The following is a 25,083-nucleotide window of genomic DNA, read 5'->3' as shown; positions in this document are numbered from 1 at the left end:
CAAGACACTTATCAGTACAGGAGATCAGTACTGGAAGACGGATGGATGAATTAATTCAATGCAGGGCAGTGCTTTACATGATACAGGCGTTGAAACAACACGATAATCATTCCGTTAACCTGAACTACCGCTATAACCTATATAGCCAGCAGCCATATCACCCTGCAACTCACAACTGGCAACCCAATTCTGAGTCGGTATTCTGAGATACCATAGGCTGTGAAGCCTTCTTCAGCCAATAGGAAACCACTTCGTATTGTATGTTTACTCGCTTCAAGCTGCTATGGGGTTGTAACGCAACGGGGGCTCAGGCGGGCGCCCTTGCCGCATTAGGTCGGCCCCTGCACCCTCCGGGGCTCGAACCCGGGACTTCCGCGTCTCTCTGCAGCGACCTAGCCCCGTGAGCCAAAGAGAGATCTCTCCACAGCCCAGTAGCTGTGGTCCTGCTATCACAGGGAAGGGCGGTGACGTCACCCGCTCTGGTACGCCGGCTCTTACACAGCGCCTGTCGGCCGTAAGCGTTACAGGGTCGTCACGTTGTATTTTGTAGATATCTTGTGAAAGCTTGACCGAGTTGCTGTAAGATTAGAAAGCGAATTGTGTAAAATAAGAAGGATTCAAAGATGTTTTTTCGGGAATTTTTGTTTAGTCATTCCGCTTTGGAATGTCCCACTTTGGAATGAAACGAAGAATAAGCTTCTTTCTGTTCAAGCGTCCAAAGACTGCAGAGAGAGAAGGGGTGAGTGCCTCTGCGAGATGTCATAATACAAAACGGGCGTGAACATGAACATTAATAATTTTCCAGCATGAGAATTCAAAATGTATATGCAATGCGTATTTTTCACTGTTAACCTAGATTAGACAACGTAGGCAACGACTGTGATCCGTTTCAAATGGGATTTTTTGTGGGGGATTTCTTCCATGCAGATTTAATCCAAATATTTAATTCAAATCCAAATATGTAGGTACATCACTTGTTTGAAAGAACGCATCGTGTCCTCCCAGAATGTTTCTAGTGTTTATGATAGGGTTTTTCACTTCAAAAATTGACAAATTCCCTTAAGCAGCTCTTTCTTTTGCAGCTGTGGATTATGACCAAACAAAAGCATGAAAGCACATGTACAGTACAAAAGACTGCTCATCATTTACACGTAATCGGCATTAAAAGGCATTGTTTTCCTTCCTTTTCAAAGTTCAAGTTGATTACAACATAGTTGAGGTCGATAAATAATCAAATGTAATAAATAAGTGAAAATAATTATGATGTATAGAACTTTTTTAAATAAAAATGTTCCTTCTGCCCAGCCTTACTGATCTCTTCTCCCTTGTTATTGTGTACACTTTTTATTTTATTTCATATTTATTTCTGCAATTCATTTCTACAAAGGTTTCAATGTGGTAATTTGTAAATGATGATTTGCTCAAATTTGGGAGTAAACGAGATCCTGTTTATTATTATTTATTGTTATTAATGATCATTTTTATTACTTTCAATTTTAAAATACCTTATTTTTGTTAAATGTGTAACCTGTGTTAATGTTATGATTTATTATGTGTTAAAAGCTGATTAATAAACGTTTTCTAGTTAGATAATTAATTTCTAAGTAGACTAGTAAACTAGTAAAATAAGGTTGGTGTGGGAGCTGATAATAGTAGTGTATGTGCAAATAGTGATCGGGAGATGGGCAAGACTAACTGAAGCTTAAAAAATATTTAATGAGGTTTGGTAGACACTGAGATGCCCTTAAATTGTTTATTTATTCACAGAAAGATTTCTTAGGGCTTATGTTTTTATTAGTTACTATTTTTATAAGGCTTATATTTTGTTCAAAGCTGTGAGTTTGGGTACAGGTGAAAATGTGCTTTTATTACAGTGCACAGAGAATACAAACATAAAATGAAGTGTAACTCCAGAGCAGTGACTAAACTCTTTTAGGGCCTGTTGTAACAGAAGAAATAAGGTTCTTGATCCCGAGATGAAGTAAAACAGATGAGTTTATTGCATGCAAGGAACAATAAAGCCGAAGTCTTGTTTCCCGCAAGAAATAACAAAACCGAAGTATTGTTCAACGTACTGTTACAAACTTTTGGGTTATATACAGTTTTCTTCTCCGTTTCTGACGTCACTCGGTCTGATGGTAAAGAGGGGGGTTCATGGTATTTGGCCAGTTTACGATGTTCTGGACAAATGGTCAGTTTAACATTACACCCAGGGGGGTTCCTAGCTTGCATCTGCAATCCTTATCAGTTAACCCCCTTTCCTGCCATAAACCCCAGCTTGTGACTTAGAAGTCTAAACCCCCTACAGAAAGGATTAAATTCAAACCCCCGTCTTCACATCTTTCTTCAGGCCCAACCAATGAATGATCCAGGCAGCTATTCTGCTTACTGATATAAATATTGTTTACTCTCACTCCCTATAGCAGTCAGTTGGTCTTTTCAACTTGATGTAATAAATTATACAGCATCTGTTCACACCTGGAGCACCTGGAGCCAGCCCTCATTCCCCCCTTATAAAATATGGCATACGTCAGTGTAGCCTATTTTTATACATACAATGTCAGGGCAGATATTTCCTTTCTTGGCGAACAGGTATGTATTGCCATGTCATTGTACGTTCCACGGTTATAGCAAGATGTGATACATGTTTTTGTGAACGTGATGATTACAATTATACATATAAACAATACTATTCCTACAAATAAACACTATAAAAAGGTTCCACCCCAGGCCCCAAACACAGACTTTACCCAAGACCCAATTCCCCAATTTTCATTATAATAGTCCTGATATTTCTGTCCCTCATTGTAAATGTGTTGGGCCAGATCTGAGATGTGCTCAGAATTATCAGGAATATATGTGCAGCATTCAGTGCCAATTACTGCACAAGTTCCTCCTTGGGCCGCCAGTACATAATCTAAAGCTAGTCGGTTCTGCATGGCCACTGTTCTGAGGGCTACCATCTCATCATTAACAGCCTTCAGACTAGATGAGGTAGAATTTGCTAATTCTTCTAAAGTTGAGGCCATTTGAATTAACTCTCGACTCAGAAAGTTCATGCCGGCTCGTGGAAATATTATACCTAAATAATATTCCCAATCAGCCAATTTTCTTTGTGGTCTGTGGTTAGGTCCGAAGGGGCTGTGGATTTGAACACGGATATGAGGAACCACATATCCTAAATAACATGAGCCAGACCACTGGGCTGGCGACCATGGGTAGGCTCGTTTTCCACAAATGAAAGATGTTCCGTTTGGCGCTCCCCATGCCTCTGAAAATAAGAAGCTTATACCGAATTGTGGGGTGTGCCGATCCCATCCTGGAATTTGGAAGGTAGAGGTGGATATATTTGCAGCGATGGTAAGGTTGCAACGACTCCATCCAACCAAGTGCAGACCATTAGTGTACTCAAAACATATGTTTCCCTCACGTTCCTTATTTAGAGTCAGGTATGGTGGTGTATGGCTTCTGTTATATTTAGGAGCGTAAGAGCCTGTGAAACTCGTGGGCTCTAAGCCTCGCTCCTGTAGATATTGTAATGTTGTGCAGGTTAAAGTCGTGTTATGGCAACCCCCACAGTTTGTCATATTAAAATTTCCTAAATTATCCTTCCAAATGATCATGCCTATGACTTCCTCGCGACGCCAAGGAATGGCTCCCATAGGAAGTCCTCCCTGTACATATTTGGGTAATGCGGCACACACCCAGCAGGCACTTTGGTTGGTTTTCTTAGCTGTCAGATAGGAGAGGCCTAAAAAGGAATTAATTCCATGTTCTCCTTTGTGGGAGAGATGATCATTAATTCCTGCGGAACATAGTCCTACAGCAACAATTATCGTTATTAACAGAAATGATTTCATTCTGAGTCTGTAAATGGGGATGAGGCTCGTCGGCAGTGTGGCGCGTGGATCCAGCGATCTTTTCCTTCCACTCGAACCGCAGACTCGGTTGTCAACAGGATCTGGTAGGGTCCGTCCCACCTGGGCTGGAGAACCTGTGAAGAAAATTTCCTGATCCACACCCACTCTCCTGGGATGAGGTTGTGCCCTCCTTCAGGTGGTGGTCCCCACGCCTCCAGGACCTGCTCGCGGGCTCCTTGGGTGGCCTCTGTCAACAACTTGCAATAATACAAAGGAATGGTTGATCCATCTGAGGAAACCCCAGTCTCAGCACCTGTAAGAGAGCTTGTTTCAAATTATTACAGGCGGCTTTTGCTGCGGGAACCAAGGCAATCTTGTCCTTGTACTGCACTCCCCCCTTAAGCAGATCTGTTAAGAGTTGTGCTCACCCTGTAAAAACATTGCACCCAGGCCCTGTTAAAATTTCACAATGCTAGACACCAAAGGGCCTTATCATAACTGCTTCTATTAGACACTCTAAAGCTGAAGCAACTCAGACTTGTGGGTTTCCTCGTCAGGGGAAGCACTCAGAATACCATCAACATACTGAGTGATCACAGCCAGTTGAAGCCACGTGATACCCTGTTCTGGATAGTCATTCTTTGTAATGCATAATATTCCAACCCAATAGATCTGGAATAAAACCACCCATTAAAATCTGGTACTCGGCAAGTAAAACTTGCTGTCCCAATACTCCTGTGGCCTCCTGCCGTCTTCCCATATACATTAATCTATAGCACACTGTCGAACAGAGGAGTGAAACAAGCATGACAGTAGTGCTCCAGTATCCCCTAACAGAGAAACCAACACTCCATTAACAGTACATTTTTAACCACTGGACTGGGACAGACTTAGGGAGGCTACAAGGGATTTACAGGATCTAATCGTTAGGTAAACAGATTTTCTCACAAGACGTTATTCTCCCCAGTCTCGATTCTAAACCTACAGCGTTTCAGCATGTCTGGTTTCGAGACATTCGAATAAAACCAAATTGTTTCCATTATTGCAACTAATTGTATAAAAATACAAAAACTGTTTAACTACTTTTACGTCCACCTGTACTGTACTTATACGTTTCAGACGCTCTTATATTTTCCAATCTCCTTAAGTTGATTTTCGTCAAGTCTCTTTAGTTACGTCTCTAGCCAGTTCCGCTGGCTAAACACACTCACACCGTCATTTAGCAGACCAAAACTCACAGTTACACACATACATGCCGGCACACAAATTCATAAAACACACATACACATCGAGAATATATTTTTCTCTTCGTAATACAATGTGCTGTATTCTTGTTTTACTTCTACATTAATCCTTTTAATTCCTGAAGCGCACTCCAGGTTCGCTGCATTTCTAATTTCGGGTGCGGTACTTTAGCCCACCGGTCAATATTTTACGGTTTTGGATTTGATCGTATGGGGGAATCAGGGAAGGTAGGTGCGAGTGCAGACCCCCTTGACGGGGTGCGAGACAGTGTTAGAGTGGCGCTGTCATCAACGGCGCCAGCCCCTGCTACATCAAGTCCTTTCCCACTTCGAGTGAGAGTACAGATCTGCGGGCGCCCTCCCTCTAACAGGGGAGACCCTGATCCGTCTTTATCACACTCATACCAAGTGTTATCCCAATCAGACCCCCCTTCTCCATATGGCCACTGTGGGAATTGATCCCAATTATTTTCGTTTCCTGCCTGTTTGTTCCCCTGTGGGAGAGCAGGATATAACTTAGTCGCCGGCTGTAGCACATTAACCAGTGCAGCGTGACCAGGAGTTAATTCCTTCTTTAGTTTCTCATTCTCCTGTACTGCCTCTTTTAGCTTTTTTTTTCTATACTCTTTCGTAGCGAGTAAAGTATCTTTTCTTCCGGGTTTTTGTTTTCCCCGTAAACACACTTTTAAATCACATCCCAATTTCTTTCTTTTTCCTCATGTATCTGCCACCACTGGTGCCGGCCGTGCACCAGGGTGGGAGCTACATGCTTGTGCTTTTGCCAATCAATACTCATATGCTTTCTTTACAGGCGTCTTCGCCCCAAATTCCCTCTGACAAACTCAGCTTTTCCCATATTTTTCTCCTTCTTTTCCGTCAACTTACACTTTTCCGATATATATAAACGGACCCTTCCACCACTTTCTCAAACCATCAGTTAGCACACATGTTCGGTCTCTTTTACTTTTGTCGTGTGTGAGGTACCGGCTCATACAGTAAGGGGATGCTTTCACTTGAAAAACCTGTGCATTCCTGCACTCATTCAGCCAAGGGCGTCTGTTACCTCCAGATCTAAATGCCTCTCAGAGACTTTAGAGGACTTACACCACACTGTTCACAGGTAAGAAACGAGACCTCGAAAACCCCCTTTCTTGATCAGTAATTCACCATCCCCAGAACGCCAGCATCGCTGCTTTTGCCCCGGGGTGGACTTACGCACTGAGCTCAATCAGGGCGATTCTCGGGTCTCAACGTCCTTTAAATCCTGCTACTTAATGCTTTGCTCTTTTATTATGAGGTGTGTTTATGTTAGTGTCGTGCGTGCGTATATGTATTTCACAAACAAGGAAAACACCAAAAACATACATACATATATATCTATCTCTTCTACTCCTGTTTCCTTTAAAACAAAAAACCACGCCACGCCAATCCGTGCACGATCAAGGCGTAGCTAATCTCAGGACCCCGGGCGCAATTAAGGCCCACACCAATCCTGGATTATACGTGCATTTAATGTACCACTCAGCTCCAGAACCCCGGGCGCAATTAAGGCCCACACCGATCCTGAGCCACAGAACTCCGGGCGCAATTAAGGCCCAAACCAGTTCTGACCTTCAGAACTCCGGGCGCAATTAAGGCCCACACCAGTCCTGAACTACGTGCATTTAATGCACCACTTGCTCTAGAACCCCGGGCGCAATTAAGGCCCACACCAGTCCTGAGCCTCAGAACTCCGGGCGCAATTAAGGCCCAAACCAGTTCTGACCTTCAGAACTCCGGGCGCAATTAAGGCCCACACCAGTCCTAAACTTCACGGTAAGGGTCCAAAACCCGTTCAAAAACTCCACGCGCAATTAAGGCATACACCAGCTTCGAACGCCTGTACACAATACCGCGGAACCCTTGCCAGACCAAATTCTGGGCTTACAGCAAACAACCCATTACATACACCGGTGTCTTCCCCGGGCCAGAGGAATTCAGAAACTCATGTTTACTCCGTCATCTTGGGCGGTTCTCGCAGGGAGCAGAGACTTCCCAATCGGTCAGAGAGAGTCAGGACTTTTTTTTTTTAAAAAGAGGAGTCCTTACCTCTTAGTAATGTGAGCGCTGACCGTCTCTCCTGCCGATGGGAAGTTCTGCGCCTTCTGGAGCATCCTGCCGACTACGCCAAATTTGTTGTAACAGAAGAAATAAGGTTCTTGATCCCGAGATGAAGTAAAACAGATGAGTTTATTGCATGCAAGGAACAATAAAGCCGAAGTCTTGTTTCCCGCAAGAAACAACAAAACCGAAGTATTGTTCAACGTACTGTTACAAACTTTTGGGTTATATAGTGTTTTCTTCTCCGTTTCTGACGTCACTCGGTCTGATGGTAAAGAGGGGGGTTCATGGTATTTGGCCAGTTTACGATGTTCTGGACAAATGGTCAGTTTAACATTACACCCAGGGGGGTTCCTAGCTTGCATCTGCAATCCTTATCAGTTAACCCCCTTTCCTGCCATAAACCCCAGCTTGTGACTTAGAAGTCTAAACCCCCTACAGAAAGGATTAAATTCAAACCCCCGTCTTCACATCTTTCTTCAGGCCCAACCAATGAATGATCCAGGCAGCTATTCTGCTTACTGATATAAATATTGTTTACTCTCACTCCCTATAGCAGTCAGTTGGTCTTTTCAACTTGATGTAATAAATTATACAGCATCTGTTCACACCTGGAGCACCTGGAGCCAGCCCTTCCTGGTTTTTAAAAGGTCACCTGGCTTGTCGTGTTCGTCTGACTGATCAGGTTGGCAGCAGGTTGTTGTTCAACAACCATAGACTATTCAAGATAAGGACCTCCATTTGCCCCTTTCATTGCCCTTCTATATGTGCTTAATTCTAAACTGAGTGGGGTGAAATTGCTTCATAAGTGAAAAAAGAAATCCTCTCTGTGTGAATTGAAGCTTGTAAGTTCAGTTTTAATGCGTTTGGCTTGTTTTATGAAAATAAAGCCATAGTACAAATTGGCCTTATTTTCATAAACAAGTCAACCAAATCATGAGTACCTGGTGGTATCTTACCTGAAAAACACACTCTTCCTCTGCTGAGCTGGGTGTCTCCTCCCACCACAACAGTGAAGGCTACTGTTTGTTCAGTTTTGCATTAATAATCCAACATTCCAACAAAAGAGACTTTGTTTTGGAAGTCTTACTAATGAGGCTTGTCGCCTCGTCCTTGTATTCTACTGTTGTCTGATGTCTTTATTTCTGGTATTTATAGTTCTATACTTCACCATCCTCATGTTTCCAGAACAAGGATGAGCCTGTGCGAGACTGGATGGATGGAGACTCCCCCTAACGTTCTTAAAGAACCCATTGTTATCCATATGAAGTTCATTTCCGTGTTCCTTGAAAAAGAAAATTTAAGGCTGGTCTTTCAAGTGTGTTTATGACATAGTTATAAATTAGATTAAATCAATTCTCTGCCACAGTGGTTCTCAGTTGTAATTTTGAGGATCCAAGCAAGTTGCTTTGCTTTAGACTATAATAATATCTACAGTCTTTCAATTAGGAGAGATGCTTCTTCCTCTCCAAAGAATCCAATGCTGATCAAAAACAAAATTCCAAAATGTGTGTACAGCTGAGCTGGATGCACTGAATGGTTTCATCTTGCTTGTGACTGTTCTCATGGTCTTAAAACCAACATAAAACAACAACACAATTAAAAAAGGTTTGGAATTTTGTCATGTTCTTCATATTTGGATTCATTGATGGGTTAGTAAGGAATCTGGGTCTTTGTTGACTTAGCTCCATTTTTTTTCATATTCACAATTTGCCAGGTAGGCCTCTGGCGAGTTTAAAGATTTTTGTACGTTCCTGTCTTTTCTACTGTCTAGGTATTCATGTATTACTTAATGTGTGGAGTAATTTTCAAGACAAGACTGTGCCGCACCCTTCATTTTCAGTCTGTGGATTTAATGTATGGGTTTTTGAGAAATGAAATGTTGAAACATCATTCAATTATTCTTAGTAACTGCTTTACCCTTAGAGAAGGGAGAGGTGGAGAGAGAAAGAGAGAACAGAAGGGAGTTTATTTGCCATATTTGCTGGGATTCTTAATTGCACCATTCTCTTGGGACATGCAAAATACAATAGACAATGCCGCACAATCTGAGGAATTATGCAGTTACTGGAGCTGTTAATGATGTGCTCTGCTGTAGAGTAGAAGGTATTGTTAAGCCTAGTGATTTGTGCTTTAGTGCTGAGGTACCACTTGCCACAGTGGAGTATAGAACAGTTTGTGGCCTTTGATGGTTGAGATCCTGCATAATGGTTTGGGCTTGATCACGACAGCGAATAATTTGGATCTTGTTGATTGATGGTAAGTCTATGAATTGGCTTCATTACTCTGCTCTCCTCCCCACTGATAGATGATGTGTGGTGAGAATTCTGGCGCACTATAGCTGCCGTCGCATCATCCAGGTGGGGCTGCATATTGGTGGTGGTGGAGGGGATCCCCATTACCTGTATAGCGCTTTGAGTGGAGTGTCTAGAAAAGTGCTATATACTGTAAGTGTAAGGGATTATTAATGTTATTATTTTTATTAAGTCACGTTCTATAATTGTTGGTGCTGTTGCTCCAACCCTTTGTAGAACGTCTTTGACTTTTAAGAAGTATTACCATACTATACAGTGATGCAACTATTCTGTGGTGCTGCGGTAGAAGTTCATGAGTTAACTGCTTCCCCATACCGCTTTTCTAGAGGCACCACAGAAAATAGAGACGCCGTTGTGCCTTTTTCAGACTGGCTTACTTGAGACCAGGCCAAGCCGGAGAACTGCAGTCTTGAAGCAGCTGACAGTTTCCATTGTTGTGCTTTCAATACTGATTGGCATGTGACTCCCTCAGGGGCTCCTGAAGTCTACAATGAGTTCTTGTTTTGTTGACATTCAGGGGCTAGCTTGTTGTCAGATGTTCTACCACGCTCCTATATCTCATCACTGTTGCTGATCAGCCCAATAACCGTGGCGTCAACAGCAAACTTAATAATGTGGTTCCTGCTGTAAGTGACTGTACAGTTGTAGGTAAACAAACAGCACAGCCTAGGGCTGAGACAACTTTGGGAAGCTCCAGTATTTAGGGTTACTGTAGAGGAGATATTGCCAATTTTCACCACCTGTGGTCTGTCTGCCCATCAGGAAATCCAGTAGTCCTGTAATATATAAATAACATCCTAACATTGGTGCCCCTGCCTGTCTAAATGTTTGAGGACAGCATGTAGATGTATTTGAGCAGTATGCTAACTGAAGCGGGTTGAAGGAGTCTGAGATAGTGGAGTTTATACTGTATATGGCAATATATGAGAGCCACTAAGCGGTAATCATTCAAACATATTATCTTGATCTTCTTGGGCAGTGGCACAATTGTGGAATTTTGGAAGCATTCTGATTTGACTGACAGATACAGAGATTAAAAATACCTGTAAACACAGGAAATAACTGACCTGCGCAGGTTTTAAAGACATGAGAGAAAACACTGTCTGGGCTAGCTGATTTTATGGTTTGTTGGGAGCCTTGATGTCGGACTTGGTGTTCTGTATACCTTCTACACCCACTTTGAGGCTCAGGTCATCTGTTAGATATTTCCAGTGGAGGAAATATTGTTAACATTGCCTTTATAGTTCATGATAGTCTGCAACCTTTGACCACATGCAGCTTGAGTTGGTGCCCCCAAACTGTTTTTCTAATCTTTCCTTGTAATCCTGTTTTGATAGCTTGATGGCTTTCTCCAGGTCATACCTTGAATTTTGTATAGTTTTTCAAAACATTTCAAATCAGTCTGTGAGTTCCTGCTTGGCATCATCTTAACCTCAGGTGGTGCACTCTAGCTTCTGTTTGTAAACAGGAAGAAGAAGCACGGTGGCGTGGTCAGACTTTCCAAAGTGTGGATGTGAGATGGAATGGTATTCTCCTCTAAAGGTAGTGTAGCAGTGATCTGGTGTGTTATTGCTACTTGTGGTAACAGAGATGTGCTGAAAGAACTTTAATTGTACTTTTTAAAGATTACAGTGCCTCGCCAAGATAGAGACAGCTTCTGTACAGTATGCATGTTTTCATATTTTCTGCTGATGCTGTACAGCTCACTTCAGCATTGGCAATCATACGGATATACTCAGCAGTCAGGGTGACATTTGATAGTGAGGTATTCCAGATTAGAAGATTTGAGAATCTCTATATCAGTGCACCAAACCTATTAATCATAAAGCACCTCCTTTTCCCTCGCTGGTAGAATCAGGTGTGTGATCCATTCTGTGGTGATTTGTATCAGTGATTTGATTCAGTGAAACAGAAGACGCAGCAGTCTCTCATGTCACAGGGTCACCTTGACCCAGAGCCTAACCCTGCATGCACTGGGCACAAGGCAAGAGCCACACCCTGGACAGGACACCAGTCCATCACGGAGCACACGCACAAATCTTGCAGATGATGCCTGTCCATCACAGGGCACAAGGCAGGATGCACCCTTGCACAGAACATCAGTCCATCACAAGCTTCAAGGCAGAATACTCAATGGACAGGACATCAGTCCGTTACAGGGCTGATGCATGCATCCTCTCAAACATGCATACGATTTGCAGAGCAATTAGGAAACCCAGTTAATGTGGACAGCATGTGTTTGTACTTTGGGGAGAAACAGAGAAGTACACAGAGACAACACAAATAGTCTGGGGAAAAACATGCAAATTCCCCACACAAGACCCACAGTTCAGAATCAAAAGCTGGAACCAAGAGTTGTGAGGCAGCAGGTCTGATGACCACAAGTTAACAAGCTTTCAGAAGTTTCTGCTTTAGATAACTACTTTTGAATTCTAGTAAAGAGAAGTGCTTTTGTTGAACAAACTAGTTTCAAAATTCTTATTCCAAAAAAGAATGTAAAACAAGGCAAATTACTTTCTTTTAGTCTAGGAAACTGCTGACCACTCCAGGAGTGTGGTTATACAGCTACACAATGTTAACTTATTATCTTTCCATGCCTACATATTTTACAAGAGTCTGGCTGACAGTATTGTTGGTTATAGAGTGTTCATGGTGTGTTTAAGGAATGCAAAGTATTATATGCTTCTAATGAATAATTTAAACTAAATTATATTTAACAAATGTTAAATGTTATTTCAAGTATCACAAGTCCTGTATGCACAGTAGCAGTCTTTCAGTGAGGTCCTGGTTCTTTGCCCTTCAGTTCATTGATCAGTTTTATAACGGAAGATTACACATACAGTACATACATACAGTTAGTAACTAATGGATCTAGTTATCTCATCCAGCCATTTCTTGAAAGACGTTAGGGTTGAGTTTTATCAGCATGATTGGATATCCTATTCCCTATTCCCATAATAGCAATAAGGATGTGCTGTGAATCAATATAATAATAATAATTATTATTATTATTATTATTATTAATTGCTTACACTTATATAACACTTTTCTGGACACTCCACTCAAAGGACTTTACAGGTAATGGGGACTCCCCTCCACCACCACCAATGTGCAGCCCCACCTGGATGATGCAACGGCAGAACGCTCAGTGGGGAGGAGAGCAGAGTAATAAAGCCAATTCATAGATGGGGATTATTAGGAAGCCATGATTAGTAAGGGCCAATGGGAAATTTGGCCAGGACGCCGGGGTTATACCCCTACTCTTTTCGAGAAACACCCTGGGATTTTTAATGACCACAGAATGTCAGGACCTCGGTTTTATGTCTCATCAGAAGGACGGCGCCTGGTTACAGTATAGTGTCCCCATCACTATACTGGGGCATTAGGGCCCACATGGACCGCAGGGTGAGCGGCCCCTGCTGGCCCCACTAACACCTCTTCCAGCAGCAGCCTCTTAGTTTTTCCAAGGAAGTCTCCCATCCAGGTATTGACCAGGTTCACACCTGCTTAGCTTCAGTGTTGTTCAGCCAGTTGGGAGTTGCAGGGTGATATGGCTGCTGGAATCATACTCAGGTCTTCAGCTTGGCAGGTGAGAATTCTACCACTGAACCACCAATACAGCTGTGTTTTCCATCTCTGCTTAAATGTTTACCATGCATGGTATTTACTTGACAAATATAATGTGGCAAAGTGGAATGAACAATCCAGACAAACCCCCTCAAGGAGGATCTGCAAAGCTGTGCAATTAGATCATTATATACAAGGATGAAAGGAAATAACCACAAGCAAAGACTGTAGAGCATGAGAGTCTTGTGTGTAACACCAAAATTATTACTTGAGCAATGTCTTCTCATTTTTCTCATGTTTTCGAAATCATTACAGGCAACAGCTCTCTACTTGCCAGGCATTCTAAATTTAATTTTAATACTGCTCCATGAACTAAGACCTACATTTTCTTCTCTGATTTTAAATTGCTTGGATTGAAAAAGGGATATCTGTGACCTGATTTCAAAATACATTGTTAAAAAGTAGCTCCAAACCTGTAAAGCATCTTCTCCTGAAAATCTGAATTTGAGCTATGGATTTTGTTCTTGCGTGAAATAAGGCATTTTTTTTATTTCAAGCTTTGACAAGTCTTTTGCTGCATAAAACAAGGTGGCTACACTATCTGATAAGTTTGAGTAACTGCTAACTGAAGTTCCTTATCATTCTGTATGTTTTGTAACATTGCTTTATGTCTGCAGAATTTATGCTTTACTTCTGCAGAATTTTATGACGTTGTCATCTGCTTGAAAGCTATGAAACTTAGTATTTTGTAGTTTTTCTTCCGGATTTCAGAACCACTCCTTATTGAGGCAAATGTGGGAAATAAATTGTGATGTCCTCAAATCAGACAGGAGGACCAATTTTGAAACAGCTTAAAAAGCCTAAACTGCTCTTAAAATCTCTTCCCAGGTCATGGTTTATGTAATATTGCTTACTATTCCTTAAAAGCATTGTAGTTTTTCCTATACTGTGTGTGTCCACCTGAAGAAGGCTCCTCAGCCGAAACATTTGTATTTCTTTTCTTCTCTTTTCAGCATGTAATAAGCCTTTACTTGTTCCTTTGCAGCCTAAGCGTGCTGACGCAGCTCCCTACTGTACTTGAGCTATCTTTTTTATTAGCTTTGTTCCATCAAAGTCCTGTCAAAAAACATAGTTTTTTTTTAATCTGCATTTTTTTGTCTGCAGGCATTTTCTGGAAAATGTTTGTTGTCCCAGTCTTGTTAAGCTATGAAGAGAGCCGCCTTTTGGATCTTGTTTCTACTACACATTCCTGTGGAAGGTAAGGAATTTTCATTACACAGAGGAGTGCTCTTTTCCCCTAACCATTTTGCAGAAGGGAGAAATTTAGAACATACTGTAATTATGTTGTCCTTTATTCAGACCGTGAAGTAGAAGAAAATGAATAATTGTTCACCAGGGCAATATTTCTTGTTCTTGGCCATCAGTTTCCCTACAGAATTAATAAAGTATTATCTATGTATTTATCTATCTATGAATGCTGTGTTTCATTAGAGTTTACCTGACACTGAGATTATGACTTTCACATTGCTTGAAAAATAATCATGAAAATGTTATCGCTTTTGGAAGTGCATATCAGTTGTCTAGATGGGAATCCGTCCTGTTTAAACTTATGTGTAGTAGGTCTTATTTACGTCCATTTTAAAGTAGATTTATCTTGATAGGCAGAAGGAGTGACACTTTTATCCAAAAGAAAGTGTTTGAAAGAATGATAGAGGCAATGTAAACTATGTTGCGAAAGCATCTCATGTGATGTTATCTCTTTGGTGTATTGAGCTCATACAGTAAACCCTGGGAAATCCAGTCACACAGAAATAGAGAATATTAATTACTTTGAATTGCAAATCATTAAACACCCATTTTCTCTGTAAGAGAGCCAGGTGATCATTTAATTCTATATTTAGTGAATATTTTAAGCTCTTTAATTTGCCATGTAAAAAGCTGAGCTGCTGACATGAAAAGAGCACATGCCATATTACTGTACATTCATGCAGACCAGGAATGTAATACATTCTATCTAATTAAGATGTGATAGAAAATATAGAATGGGCAAGGCTTTATTTTAAAGGACAATGTACTTTCCTGTAAGATATTGTGAAGTCATGTCACATAACTCATTTGTGGCCGGTATTTGATCCATCGATTCATGCAGGTCAGGAAGTAAAATAATTCTTTGTGCCTTAAGGCCAGTCATGTGACCCAGCATGTATGCAATGTCTTAAAGTTCCATAGGGTTGCATCACTACAACAGGCCTACCCCCAGATGAGCCCTGTTAGAGCTCTATAGAGCAACAGTTACTTTGTGAGTTTTAAAGATCAGTGTGTTTGTGCTTCACAGTTTACAAGTTGAAAATCTGAACTTGCACCCTTACAGCAGTCACAGCATGCACTTCTGCAAGCATTTAAACAGCTTCCTTTTCGTATTCGTATTGCACACGAAAAAATGTTCAGTATTAAAAATCTTTAATATAAATTTATTGTCACACTCATGTTGTGGTGTGTAGAGATACTGTGAATGTTTACTGTTTTTAGTACATCATTGAGTGTTCAGTTTCTGTGGTCTGAAGATCGTGTTATAATTAATAGTGTTTCAAGTGGTTGAAGCCCCATCAGGTCTTCCATTTTAGCATTTTCAGAGTTGTGTGAAAATTATTGAGAAGTCCAGATGTCTTTGGTTTTCTTACAAAGGAGGTCAAACAGATTTGCAAAGCATCTGGTTGTGTGTCCAGATATGAGTTTCTAAACACTGGACACCACTCCCCCATAGCTAATGTTTGACTGGCATTGCAATTGAATTCAGGGGCTGCCTGACCTAATTAATCATGGGAAGGGTTGTGTTTTCTGTGCTGCAAAAGGAACTTGTAATATAAGTTAAGTTACTAAAAAGTAATGTTGTGAGCATTTTTATAGCTCACACATTTATTTCCCTATAATGTTTAGTCATTTAGCAGTCTGAAGTCACAGTTATTTTTTTTAGAATAATAAAGATTTTACTGCAGTTTAGTGAACCTAACCCCCTACAGGACCAGTATTCTGAATGTATATTTTGATTTACCAGGTTAAAAAATAGACTGTTAACTAGAGCATTCAAAGAAAAAAAGGCAGAAATATTTCAAAAAGGAAAAAATAACATAAGCACTATTAAAAGGGGTTAAATGGAAGATTATTTGTCCTGTTGTACCATTTTTCCACACCATTGATGACATGAAGACTGATCAGTACAGTTTAATCGCTTTTATGAATATTGAGGAGCTGCAGTGGCCTTGATGCATGTTGTTTGTCAGATTTCTGAATCTGTCATCCAAAGGGTTGTGGTGCTCCCTTTTTTTTAACCAAGGTGGCAAAATGTTGAATCTTCTTCCTCAAAAGCTACAGTTTGTATTCTATTTCTGTTTTTTTTTTTATTCTGGGGGGCTTTTTTATCCAGTTCTTAATGTATTTTTGTTTTTTATATATACTGTGCCTTGAAATGCAGGTTCTTCAATGAAATTTTGATTCCAGCTGGATATTGCTTTTTTCAGTTTTCTTTTGCTTAGATTGTGGGGAAAAATACTTGTAGTTGAAACAACAGTTGGCAATGTGTAGTTTTTACTGCAAGATCATTTTTATAATCAGATCTGTTTTATTTGTAATAAGAGAATTGGGAAATTTAGTTCGGTTACTTAAGGCTGCATGGTGAAACTGTGACTAACACACTGAAAAACACTTCATGGGTTTTGGGTTGTTTTAACCAAAGAATAAATGTTGGAGTTTCCAAGTATTTTAGCACTCAAATACGTGTGGTGGATATAAAAAACTGAGGATATCTCATATTTCTGCTTTGCATATTATCTCAGCTAGTGAATTAGATGTAACAGAATTTAAACCATGATTCATATAAGAAGAAAACGTACACAGTACAAACCTAAAGATAATAGGCAATCGAGTTTTTGTATTTGCTTTGGGCCAGGCCTGGTTATCCTTATATTAAAACCACAGTAACTATTGTTAATAACTGTTTCATAGATCTGGAAGTCCCCTGGTTTTCCTAGTGCTCACTAGTGGTTTTGTTTTTATTGCAAGTTATTTAAAGAGTGTCATTATAGTGTAAGGTACTGTTAGGCTGGAGGCTTATGGGCCTAACCTCAGCTGAAAGACTATATGAAAATATTACATTACACATTCATGTTCTGTGCGCCAAGGAATCCATTCATCCTCCAACTCATCAAAGACCCCGAGGGAAATAGATGTAGTACTGTATATACCTGCCATAAGTACTGGGACAAGGAAGTCAGAATAGCTTTTTGTTCAAAAATTGAATGTGAGGCAAAAGTACAGAATGGGTATTTCTGTGTATTATTTCTGTGCATATATGATAATTAAAATAAAGTGGTTAAATGGGTGACAACCAAGAACTGAGTTTGGGTAGCTCTGTCCTATTTAATGGTTAGAAACTATCCAAGTTTGGTCTTCATCATACAAGTAAGTGGAAAATGAAAAGGATTTGTTGACAGAAATTCAAATCTATTTCAAATTCTACTCATAAAAAGTAGTCTGAAGCTTGTGAGCATCAAATTTGTTAATTTCTAAATATTCCTCAAGGGAGGATAGTGGAAAAGAGTTTGGCCAGGGTAAGAAGTTAGCTGGGTGTGGCAACGCCACTGGAATTTGGAGGTGCAAGAGAGTAAATTGCACAGCTGAAGATGACAGGAATTGTCTCTGGCAATAGTGGGCACTTAAGTGCCTGACACTGAGCTGAGGGAGAATAATAATAATAATTGCTTACACTTATATAGCGCTTTTTCTGGACACTCCACTCAAAGCGCTTTTAATGGGGACTCCCCTTCCACCACCAACGTGCAGCATCCACCTGGATGTTGCGACGGCAGCCATAGTGCGCCAGAATGCTCACCACACATCAGCTATCAGTGGGGAGGAGAGCAGAGTAATGAAGCCAATTCACAGAGGGGGATTGTTAGGAGGCCATGATTGATAAAGGCCAATGGGGAAATTTGGCCAGGATGCCAGGGTTACAACCCTACTCTTTTCGAGAAACACCTTGGGATTTTTAATGACCACAGAGAGTCAGGACCTCGGTTTTACATCTCATCCGAAGGACAGCGCCTGTTTACAGTATAGTGTCCCCGTCACTACACTGGGGCATTAGGACCCACATGAGCTGCAGGGTGAGCGCCCCCTGCTGGCCCCACTAACACCTCTTCCAGCAGCAACCTTAGTTTTTCCCAGGAGGTCTCTCATCCAGGTACTGATCAGGCTCACACCTGCTTAGCTTCAGTGGGTTGCCAGTTGTGAGTTGCAGGGTGATATGGCTGCTGGCTTAGTGTGTAAAATTAAGGTTTGATCACTTCCTCAACTTTCATTTGAAAATCCACTTCTCCTTTCGGAATCTACCTCAAAGATGTACTTCATGAAGCTTGAGTGCACATTTTCAGACTATAAAAAAATAAAAGTAACATTATTAAAAATATTCATTGATCATTCAGTACCCGAAGAGGTCTGAGCTGTGCAAGGATAATTTTTTTCTTATACCTTCACACATTAAAAAGGGTCTGCACCTGAAACTTTAGCCTTTCATTTATTAGGTTCCTTGTTAGTCATTTTTTTGTGAAAAAGTGCAGCTTAATGTCCAGTCAGTGCAATAAATTTCATTGTGCTGTGGTGCTCTTTGTACCAGCATGGTTGGCTTAACAAGAGCAATGATGAGGATAAAAAAGTCCAAACACAGGGAGCACTGCAGACCTTCAGCACCTGCGATCTTCCCTTCTTCCTAAACCCGTCTTTCTCTGTAAACATTTTTTTTTCTGTTTTGTTGTCGGCAAACAGCTGCGCAGCTGTTGATGTTTTAATAGAGGTGTTTCAGGGAGATTATAATGATTTGTAGGTGGCACAAAAATGGTCATGAATTCCAAATCCGGAGTCTGAGTGGGTGTTGTGCTAGGCAGAGCCAGGTAACAAAACTGACTTCTGCCATTCTCACCAATTTCAGAGGCTGTTTAATTTGTTTATTTAAAACAGATAAAAATAACTGTTGAAATTGGTTACAGGCACTGATGGCTTTAGAGCATAGAATTGTTAGATGTCTTATGAACATCTTCAAGCAAACCATTGCTAGAATTGTCTTCAAGCACTGTTTACTACAATCTCTGTGTAGATACCAGTCTCAGGATAAACGCTTAGTTAGTTATAATCAGAAGTGACTAAATGATAGTTTGTGTCAAATTAGAAAGTATTAAAAAAACAACCCTATAGTTTTGTTTTTCTTAAATATAGCTTTCTCTATACAGGAGCCTATTCCATTATGTGAACACAAAAATGTGATTTTCTGTGCAGAGCAGAGGCCTGAATAATTTAATGATGACACATTTTAATTTTTTTAATTTTAATAATATATTTTAACAATCTGTGTCTCGTAAAATATATTGATGGAAAAAAGAAATGCAACAGTCACTCTCAAGTGACCACACCAGAGCAGGACCGACACATCCGACTGGTCCATCTGAGAGATCGTTTCAAATCTGCCACCCGTACTGCTGCTGAAACTGCTGGTAGACACAATGCCTGCGTCAGTGACTGGACAGTGAGGCTCCATGCTGCTGGCCTTAGAGCAAGGCAACATCTCAGAGGCCCTCTGCTCACACCTCCTAGATGTCACACCCGACTGGCTTGGGCCAGACAGAGGCTGCGATGGACTCGTCAGCAGTGGCATCAGGTCCTCTTCACAGATGAGTCACTCTTCAGCCTCTCCACGCAGACAGGAGGGCCAGAGTGTGGAGGAGGAGGTGTTGCATTTCTTACCCCCCTCCCCATCAGTATATATTGCTTTCTCTGTATTACTGAATAATTTGTTAATGAGCTATTACAACCCCAAGTGTCTAGGGGTAAAGGGGTGTAACATTTAGGATCATTCTTTTGGAAGCAGGTGGGTTTTGGTGAGGGACTAGGAAAACCAACAAAACAACAAAGCCAAAGCTATACGAAAATACACAAACAAAACATTTTTTAAAACCTCCTTGTTATATGCTGAATAAGATGTGTTCTGATTGGCTGAGAGCTAATTGATGATGGCATCATACTGAAACAGTGGTGTGATGGTGGGCCAATGGGGGAGGGAGAATAATCAAGGGTCAGCAGTGTGGAACGTAAAAAAACACACACAGACCACACACTGGGACGTAACATGAGCACTTAAGGCTTCTGTGAACCAGGTGCTGTAACCACAAAAATCTGAAAATGGACTGGAAATTTAAAAAAGGAGTACTTGTTTATAATACAAGAGAAAATATACTGAAATAGCTATAAGAACAGTTATTTTTATAAATGGCAGTTTTTATGGAGAAAAGTATACAGAGAAAAAAACAGCCCCTTTTTTTACTTTTTACCTTCTTGAAAAACAACCTGCTTAGTAAACCGAATTCCTGGATGGTCATGAACCAGAGGTAAACTAGCGAGCTGAAAGGTAAGCACAAAATAAATGTTCTTACTGTGTCTCTTGCAGAAAATGCCCAGTTCTTTACACTGGTGAGGCAGGAAGGAGACTGGCAGGGATCATTTCAGAGTTGTAAGGGTAAAAGATCTCTCTAAACTGATAGTTCCTCATGTCACCTCTAATGCCAAGATCGTACTGATCTGTCCACCTGTGTCCTCACAAGAGGGGTTTCAGAAAGACATCCGAAACCAAAATTATCCTGAAACTTGGATCAACCCTTCCCCCTCTCTACTGCTAAATCCTCTTCAATTACAGGTTTTGACTTCACACCTCTCCTCCTATTCTCCCTGAGTGTCCATACTCTTTCTTAACTACCCTGTCTTTTGTTTCCCCATTCTTTAATTATCTCCTATTTCCCCTCTCTCCCTCACACCTGAAGGAGGTTCTTCAGCTGAAGTGTTGTCTCTTTTCTCTTCCTTTCAGCAAAAATTAAACCTTAGCCTGTTCTTTTGCAGTCTGTGTATGGTGATACAGCTACCTACTTGAACCTCTTCACCAAAATAAAGATGTTAATTTATGAACCCATGTTGATTATTTGAGAGATATTTTCTAAGGTCTAGTACAGTTTGTTCTGAATCTTATCTAGGAAGTGATCAATTTTCAGTAATTGGATTCCTACAAGCTGTACCAAGCTGATTGCTCAAGTGCGTACTGTAAAAAGTGACTTTAATTTAAATATCAGCAGGCAGAAAATAAGATTTTTGTTTTTCAAGTTACAAGTGGTGTTTGCAGGCTGAAGAGCAGCACCAAAACCCACATTAGGTCTAAAAGAAAATGTTCCCAGGCATCCTGTATTTGATAAAAATGTCAGATGTTGTATTTGGTTGTAGTTAAAGTAAATCTTGAGCTGCACAAGTGTTTTGTGAATAAACTTAAGAAGCCAGATACAGGTTTGGATGAAAAAAGCAGGTGTGTTGTGCATGTTTAGGATTTTTTTTGTCGTGGGAGGTTCTTTATCCAACAAAAAAACAAGCATAATGAGAAAGACTAACTGGATTTCAGAAGCTCTCGGTCTCTTAGTGATTTGTAATACTATTATGCTGAAATGGAAAATGTGCGTCAGGGCCTAAATGTGCTACTTATCAAGGTGAGGTAGGCGCTCTTCCAATGGTGCTGTGGTTCATGTAGTCATGGCAACACGCCTGGCTTCTGTTTGTTTTCTATCATAGAAAGATTTCTTCCTCGCAGACGTGGGTGCCAGGCAGCTCCAGCACAGTAGATGGTAAACCACATGGAAATATACTGTATCTGTAAATGTATATGCCGTATGCCCTTCCTCCTCCAACCCATAATTTTTTTTCCAACCTTACGAACAGCATATAGAGGCCATCTGTGGCAAACTGACTTTGAATGATGCCCTGTATTATTTTGTCGATCTTTGTTGCTACACAACTTCACACTCACTCTCTTCACATTCAAATTAAACTAAATAAGACCTTTCATGCTGCATTGTAAAGTCTGTGTTTGCGTGGGATAATTAAGAATTAAGAATTTAGACTAATGTCCAGCACCACGGGAAGTGAACGGCAGTTCTGTTCAGGTTAAGTGAACATGATGTGGTGAAAAGCCCCAGCAAAACAAGATAGAACAAGAATAGTTGTCATTAGAGAAGGGCATTTGGAGCACCTACAGTTGCTTGTTTGGTAATTAGTAGCAAACAGATTTGAGGGTCTCATCCAGCCTTTTTTTGGGGAAAAAAATAGGGTATCACCGAAGACAACATGGCTTTGTGATATGTTCTACACCTCTGCATCCCTTGATATTGATCTGTCATATCCTGTCTGCATGAGAGTATAACCTCATTCCGTTAAGAGTTTTGTTAAAGGTGCTTCTTTTTCACACTTTTCACTTCTCACTTTTCTGGAGTTCTGAACAACTTTCCATTCTGTATTGTGTTGCTATTATGAGTTGCAGAGAGATTATTTTCGTTCTGGGCTGTCCTAGTGTTCCCACAAGAGAGATTATTCAATGCCTGGCAAAAAGAAATTGGAAAAGAGCTGTGGATCATGTGAAGGTCATGAAACCACAACCCAGATGTTTCTTTTGCAGCTTTTGTTTCAGTCTTAGTCTCTCCTTTGCCTGATAAACTGGTAAGGATTTTGTTAGAGGTAATGCTGGTGTGAGGACTGCAGTAACTAAAACATTAGTTTTGCAAAACAAATCCTGTTTAAGAAAACACTTATAATAATAATTTTAGCATAGCCATCATAAATTACATTTCATGCATTTCACTAGTGAAGTTTGCACAAAGGTGCTGTTGGGTTTCTGCGCAGTTTTGGTACTTTCCTGCATGCTAAAAGTGTTGATTTCACTTTCCACTGCCATGTTTCTCAGTATAACAGGGGGATTTTAGTTAATGTAGGAAATTTATTGTGAGTTTAATGCTTGTTTTCAGAAAACATGCATCACTTCAAAGTTCATTAATAATTTGCCTGTTACCCTGTGAAGATTTTAAATGTCTTTTAATAATATAAGTATGTTTTAATTTAGTAATTTTTCTAATTACAAACAATGCAGATGTTAGAGATGTATTTGTATCTTAATTATATTGAAAACAAAACATTAAGGTTTTTAAATATTTTTACAGTTTTTGAAGTTTCTGCAAAGCAAAGATAAGTTGGCAAAATATGCTTTATCTCCTACCCCTCCTTCCAATTAGAGCAGTACTGAGGCATTATCAGCATGGCCATACGCTTGTGCTTAATTTTCATCAGTTAGCAGTGTGAAAGCAGAACTTTGTATATTGTATTCCAAAGAAGGACTTTATTGTTTTTTAACTGCCAAAGCCACAAGATAATATTTTATGTTCCCTTGACAATTGTTACTTGACATTAACAATTCAATACATTGCCTGAAACATTGCAGAATGTCTTTCTACGCCCCTGTTTTTCCCACAAAGCGTGGTGTTTAGTCTCTGGACAAGAAAAAAAGTCATGGGTCATGATCCTGTTGTTAATGTACTGTATAGGCCTCTAAATAAAAAAATGTAACAAAATTAGATCTTTCCACTAGTTTATTTCAAGGTACTATGAATAAAACTGTGTTTCCTGACTAGCTTTGCTGTCTGCACTGGGTTGGGTGTGTTAGTTTGTGTGCGCCATCGACATACTCTTTCCAAATTATGCGCTTGTTCTCGGAATTTCATTAGATAACACTTGTGTTATACCAAATCGTTGAATATTTAACCACCTGTTCCCATCGATAATGCAGTAAATTTGTTCTACGCCAGTCTGCCCACAACAGAGATAACATGCTCCACCACCCTCTGGATCGCAGTCCCACTACAGAGCTCTGCTACAAAGCAGCCCCAGTCCAGGTTTTCTTATAAGTCACCTGTTTGTGAAGATTGTGAAGTCAATCAGGTTTGGGTCCAAAATTATATCTAATATAATTTAACAAGTCACCTGCTTAGCTGATCACGATGAAGTGGTTTCAGAGTTTTCAGAAACTGGTGATTCAGTAGTGACCTAAAACCCTGGTGGCTGATGCTTTTCCAGGATGAGAGATGGAGACCCTTACTCTATTCTGACAAAGATGCTTACTAGAATGCCTCTCTCCTACCATCTATTTCATTTCTGGACTTTTCTCAGCATCTCAGATGTGCTCAGTAAAGCAGACCTGAATATAATTAGAACTGTAATTGTCTAGTTTGTCATGACAAGCACAGTTATGGCCATTTTGAATAACATATAATATATAATAACTTTCAGTACAACTTTTGTATAATTATGATTTTTGAGAAACCTTACAGCAATACTAGGCCAGCAAAGTGAAAATGGATATTTGTGCTTCACAATCGAGTAATTTCTATTTGAGCAATTTCTATTTGTAATTTTTATTTTTATGAGTATGAGTCTGAGATCAGATTGGAACAAAAACTAAGCAGACCTCACTAAACCTTTTGTGAAGTCATTTGAAATGCCTTATCAAGACTTTGCAGTTGCCACCTTGGAATTCTCAACTATTTTGGGAGTGTTGTGTATCCAGTTTTTTTAAACGTGTAAAGTGCAGTTCGGTTGGATTAAATGACTTGGCCATTCTTGCTTGCACTAGCCATGTGTTCTGGCTCATTTTCATACTGTATGGTTCAGCACCGCTCAATAAGTATGGAAGCATTTTCTTGGCTGTTTGCAGTTTCAGTGAAGGCTGTTTCAAGGCTTTCATTGACTACTTTAATCATTTTGCTGTTCTTATCTGCAGATGTTTTCCTCAGTAGGTGTACCAGTGGTTTGTTTTTTCCAGATTGTTGACTTTGGGTATGCCCAGTCTCTTTTGCTAAGGTTCTGCTTTTTTCTTTTCTTTCAACTTTAAAATTGCCTGCCTTTGTTTTACAGAAAGATCTTTGGTTTTCATTTGGCTTTCAAATCCACTGAGCTCTGATGTCAAAGGGTTTGAAGTTCACAGTTCTTTTATGAGCCTAATTTCCCAAACAAAAAACATCTCGCTAACAAGTAGCACTGAACCAATTTTCCAAATCTGCGTGTTTCTGTAAAAAAGGATGAACACTATCATTT

The 25,083-nt window shown here is 40.2% G+C and overlaps 1 protein-coding gene across 5 annotated transcripts in view; it reads left to right on the top strand.

The window, feature by feature from the left end:
- The first annotated feature begins 283 nt into the window (after nt 1-283).
- The window catches only part of LOC107079457 (nectin-3-like), a 37,019-nt gene continuing 12,219 nt past the window's right edge, over nt 284-25,083 (top strand). For 3 of the 5 annotated variants that reach the window (XM_069178835.1, XM_069178839.1, XM_069178837.1), the window contains exons 1-2: nt 489-739; nt 14,251-14,344. In XM_069178835.1, coding sequence (XP_069034936.1) covers nt 14,293-14,344 — 52 coding nt within the window. In that variant the 5' untranslated portion in view covers nt 489-739; nt 14,251-14,292. The other 2 variants (XM_069178836.1, XM_069178838.1) reach the window with 2 other exon arrangements.

This window comes from Lepisosteus oculatus, chromosome 15 (assembly GCF_040954835.1).
Source record: "Lepisosteus oculatus isolate fLepOcu1 chromosome 15, fLepOcu1.hap2, whole genome shotgun sequence".
Lineage (NCBI taxonomy): Eukaryota > Metazoa > Chordata > Actinopteri > Semionotiformes > Lepisosteidae > Lepisosteus > Lepisosteus oculatus.
The sequence above is the reverse complement of the archived record's forward strand: the minus strand, read 5'-3'. Positions and strand labels throughout refer to the sequence as shown.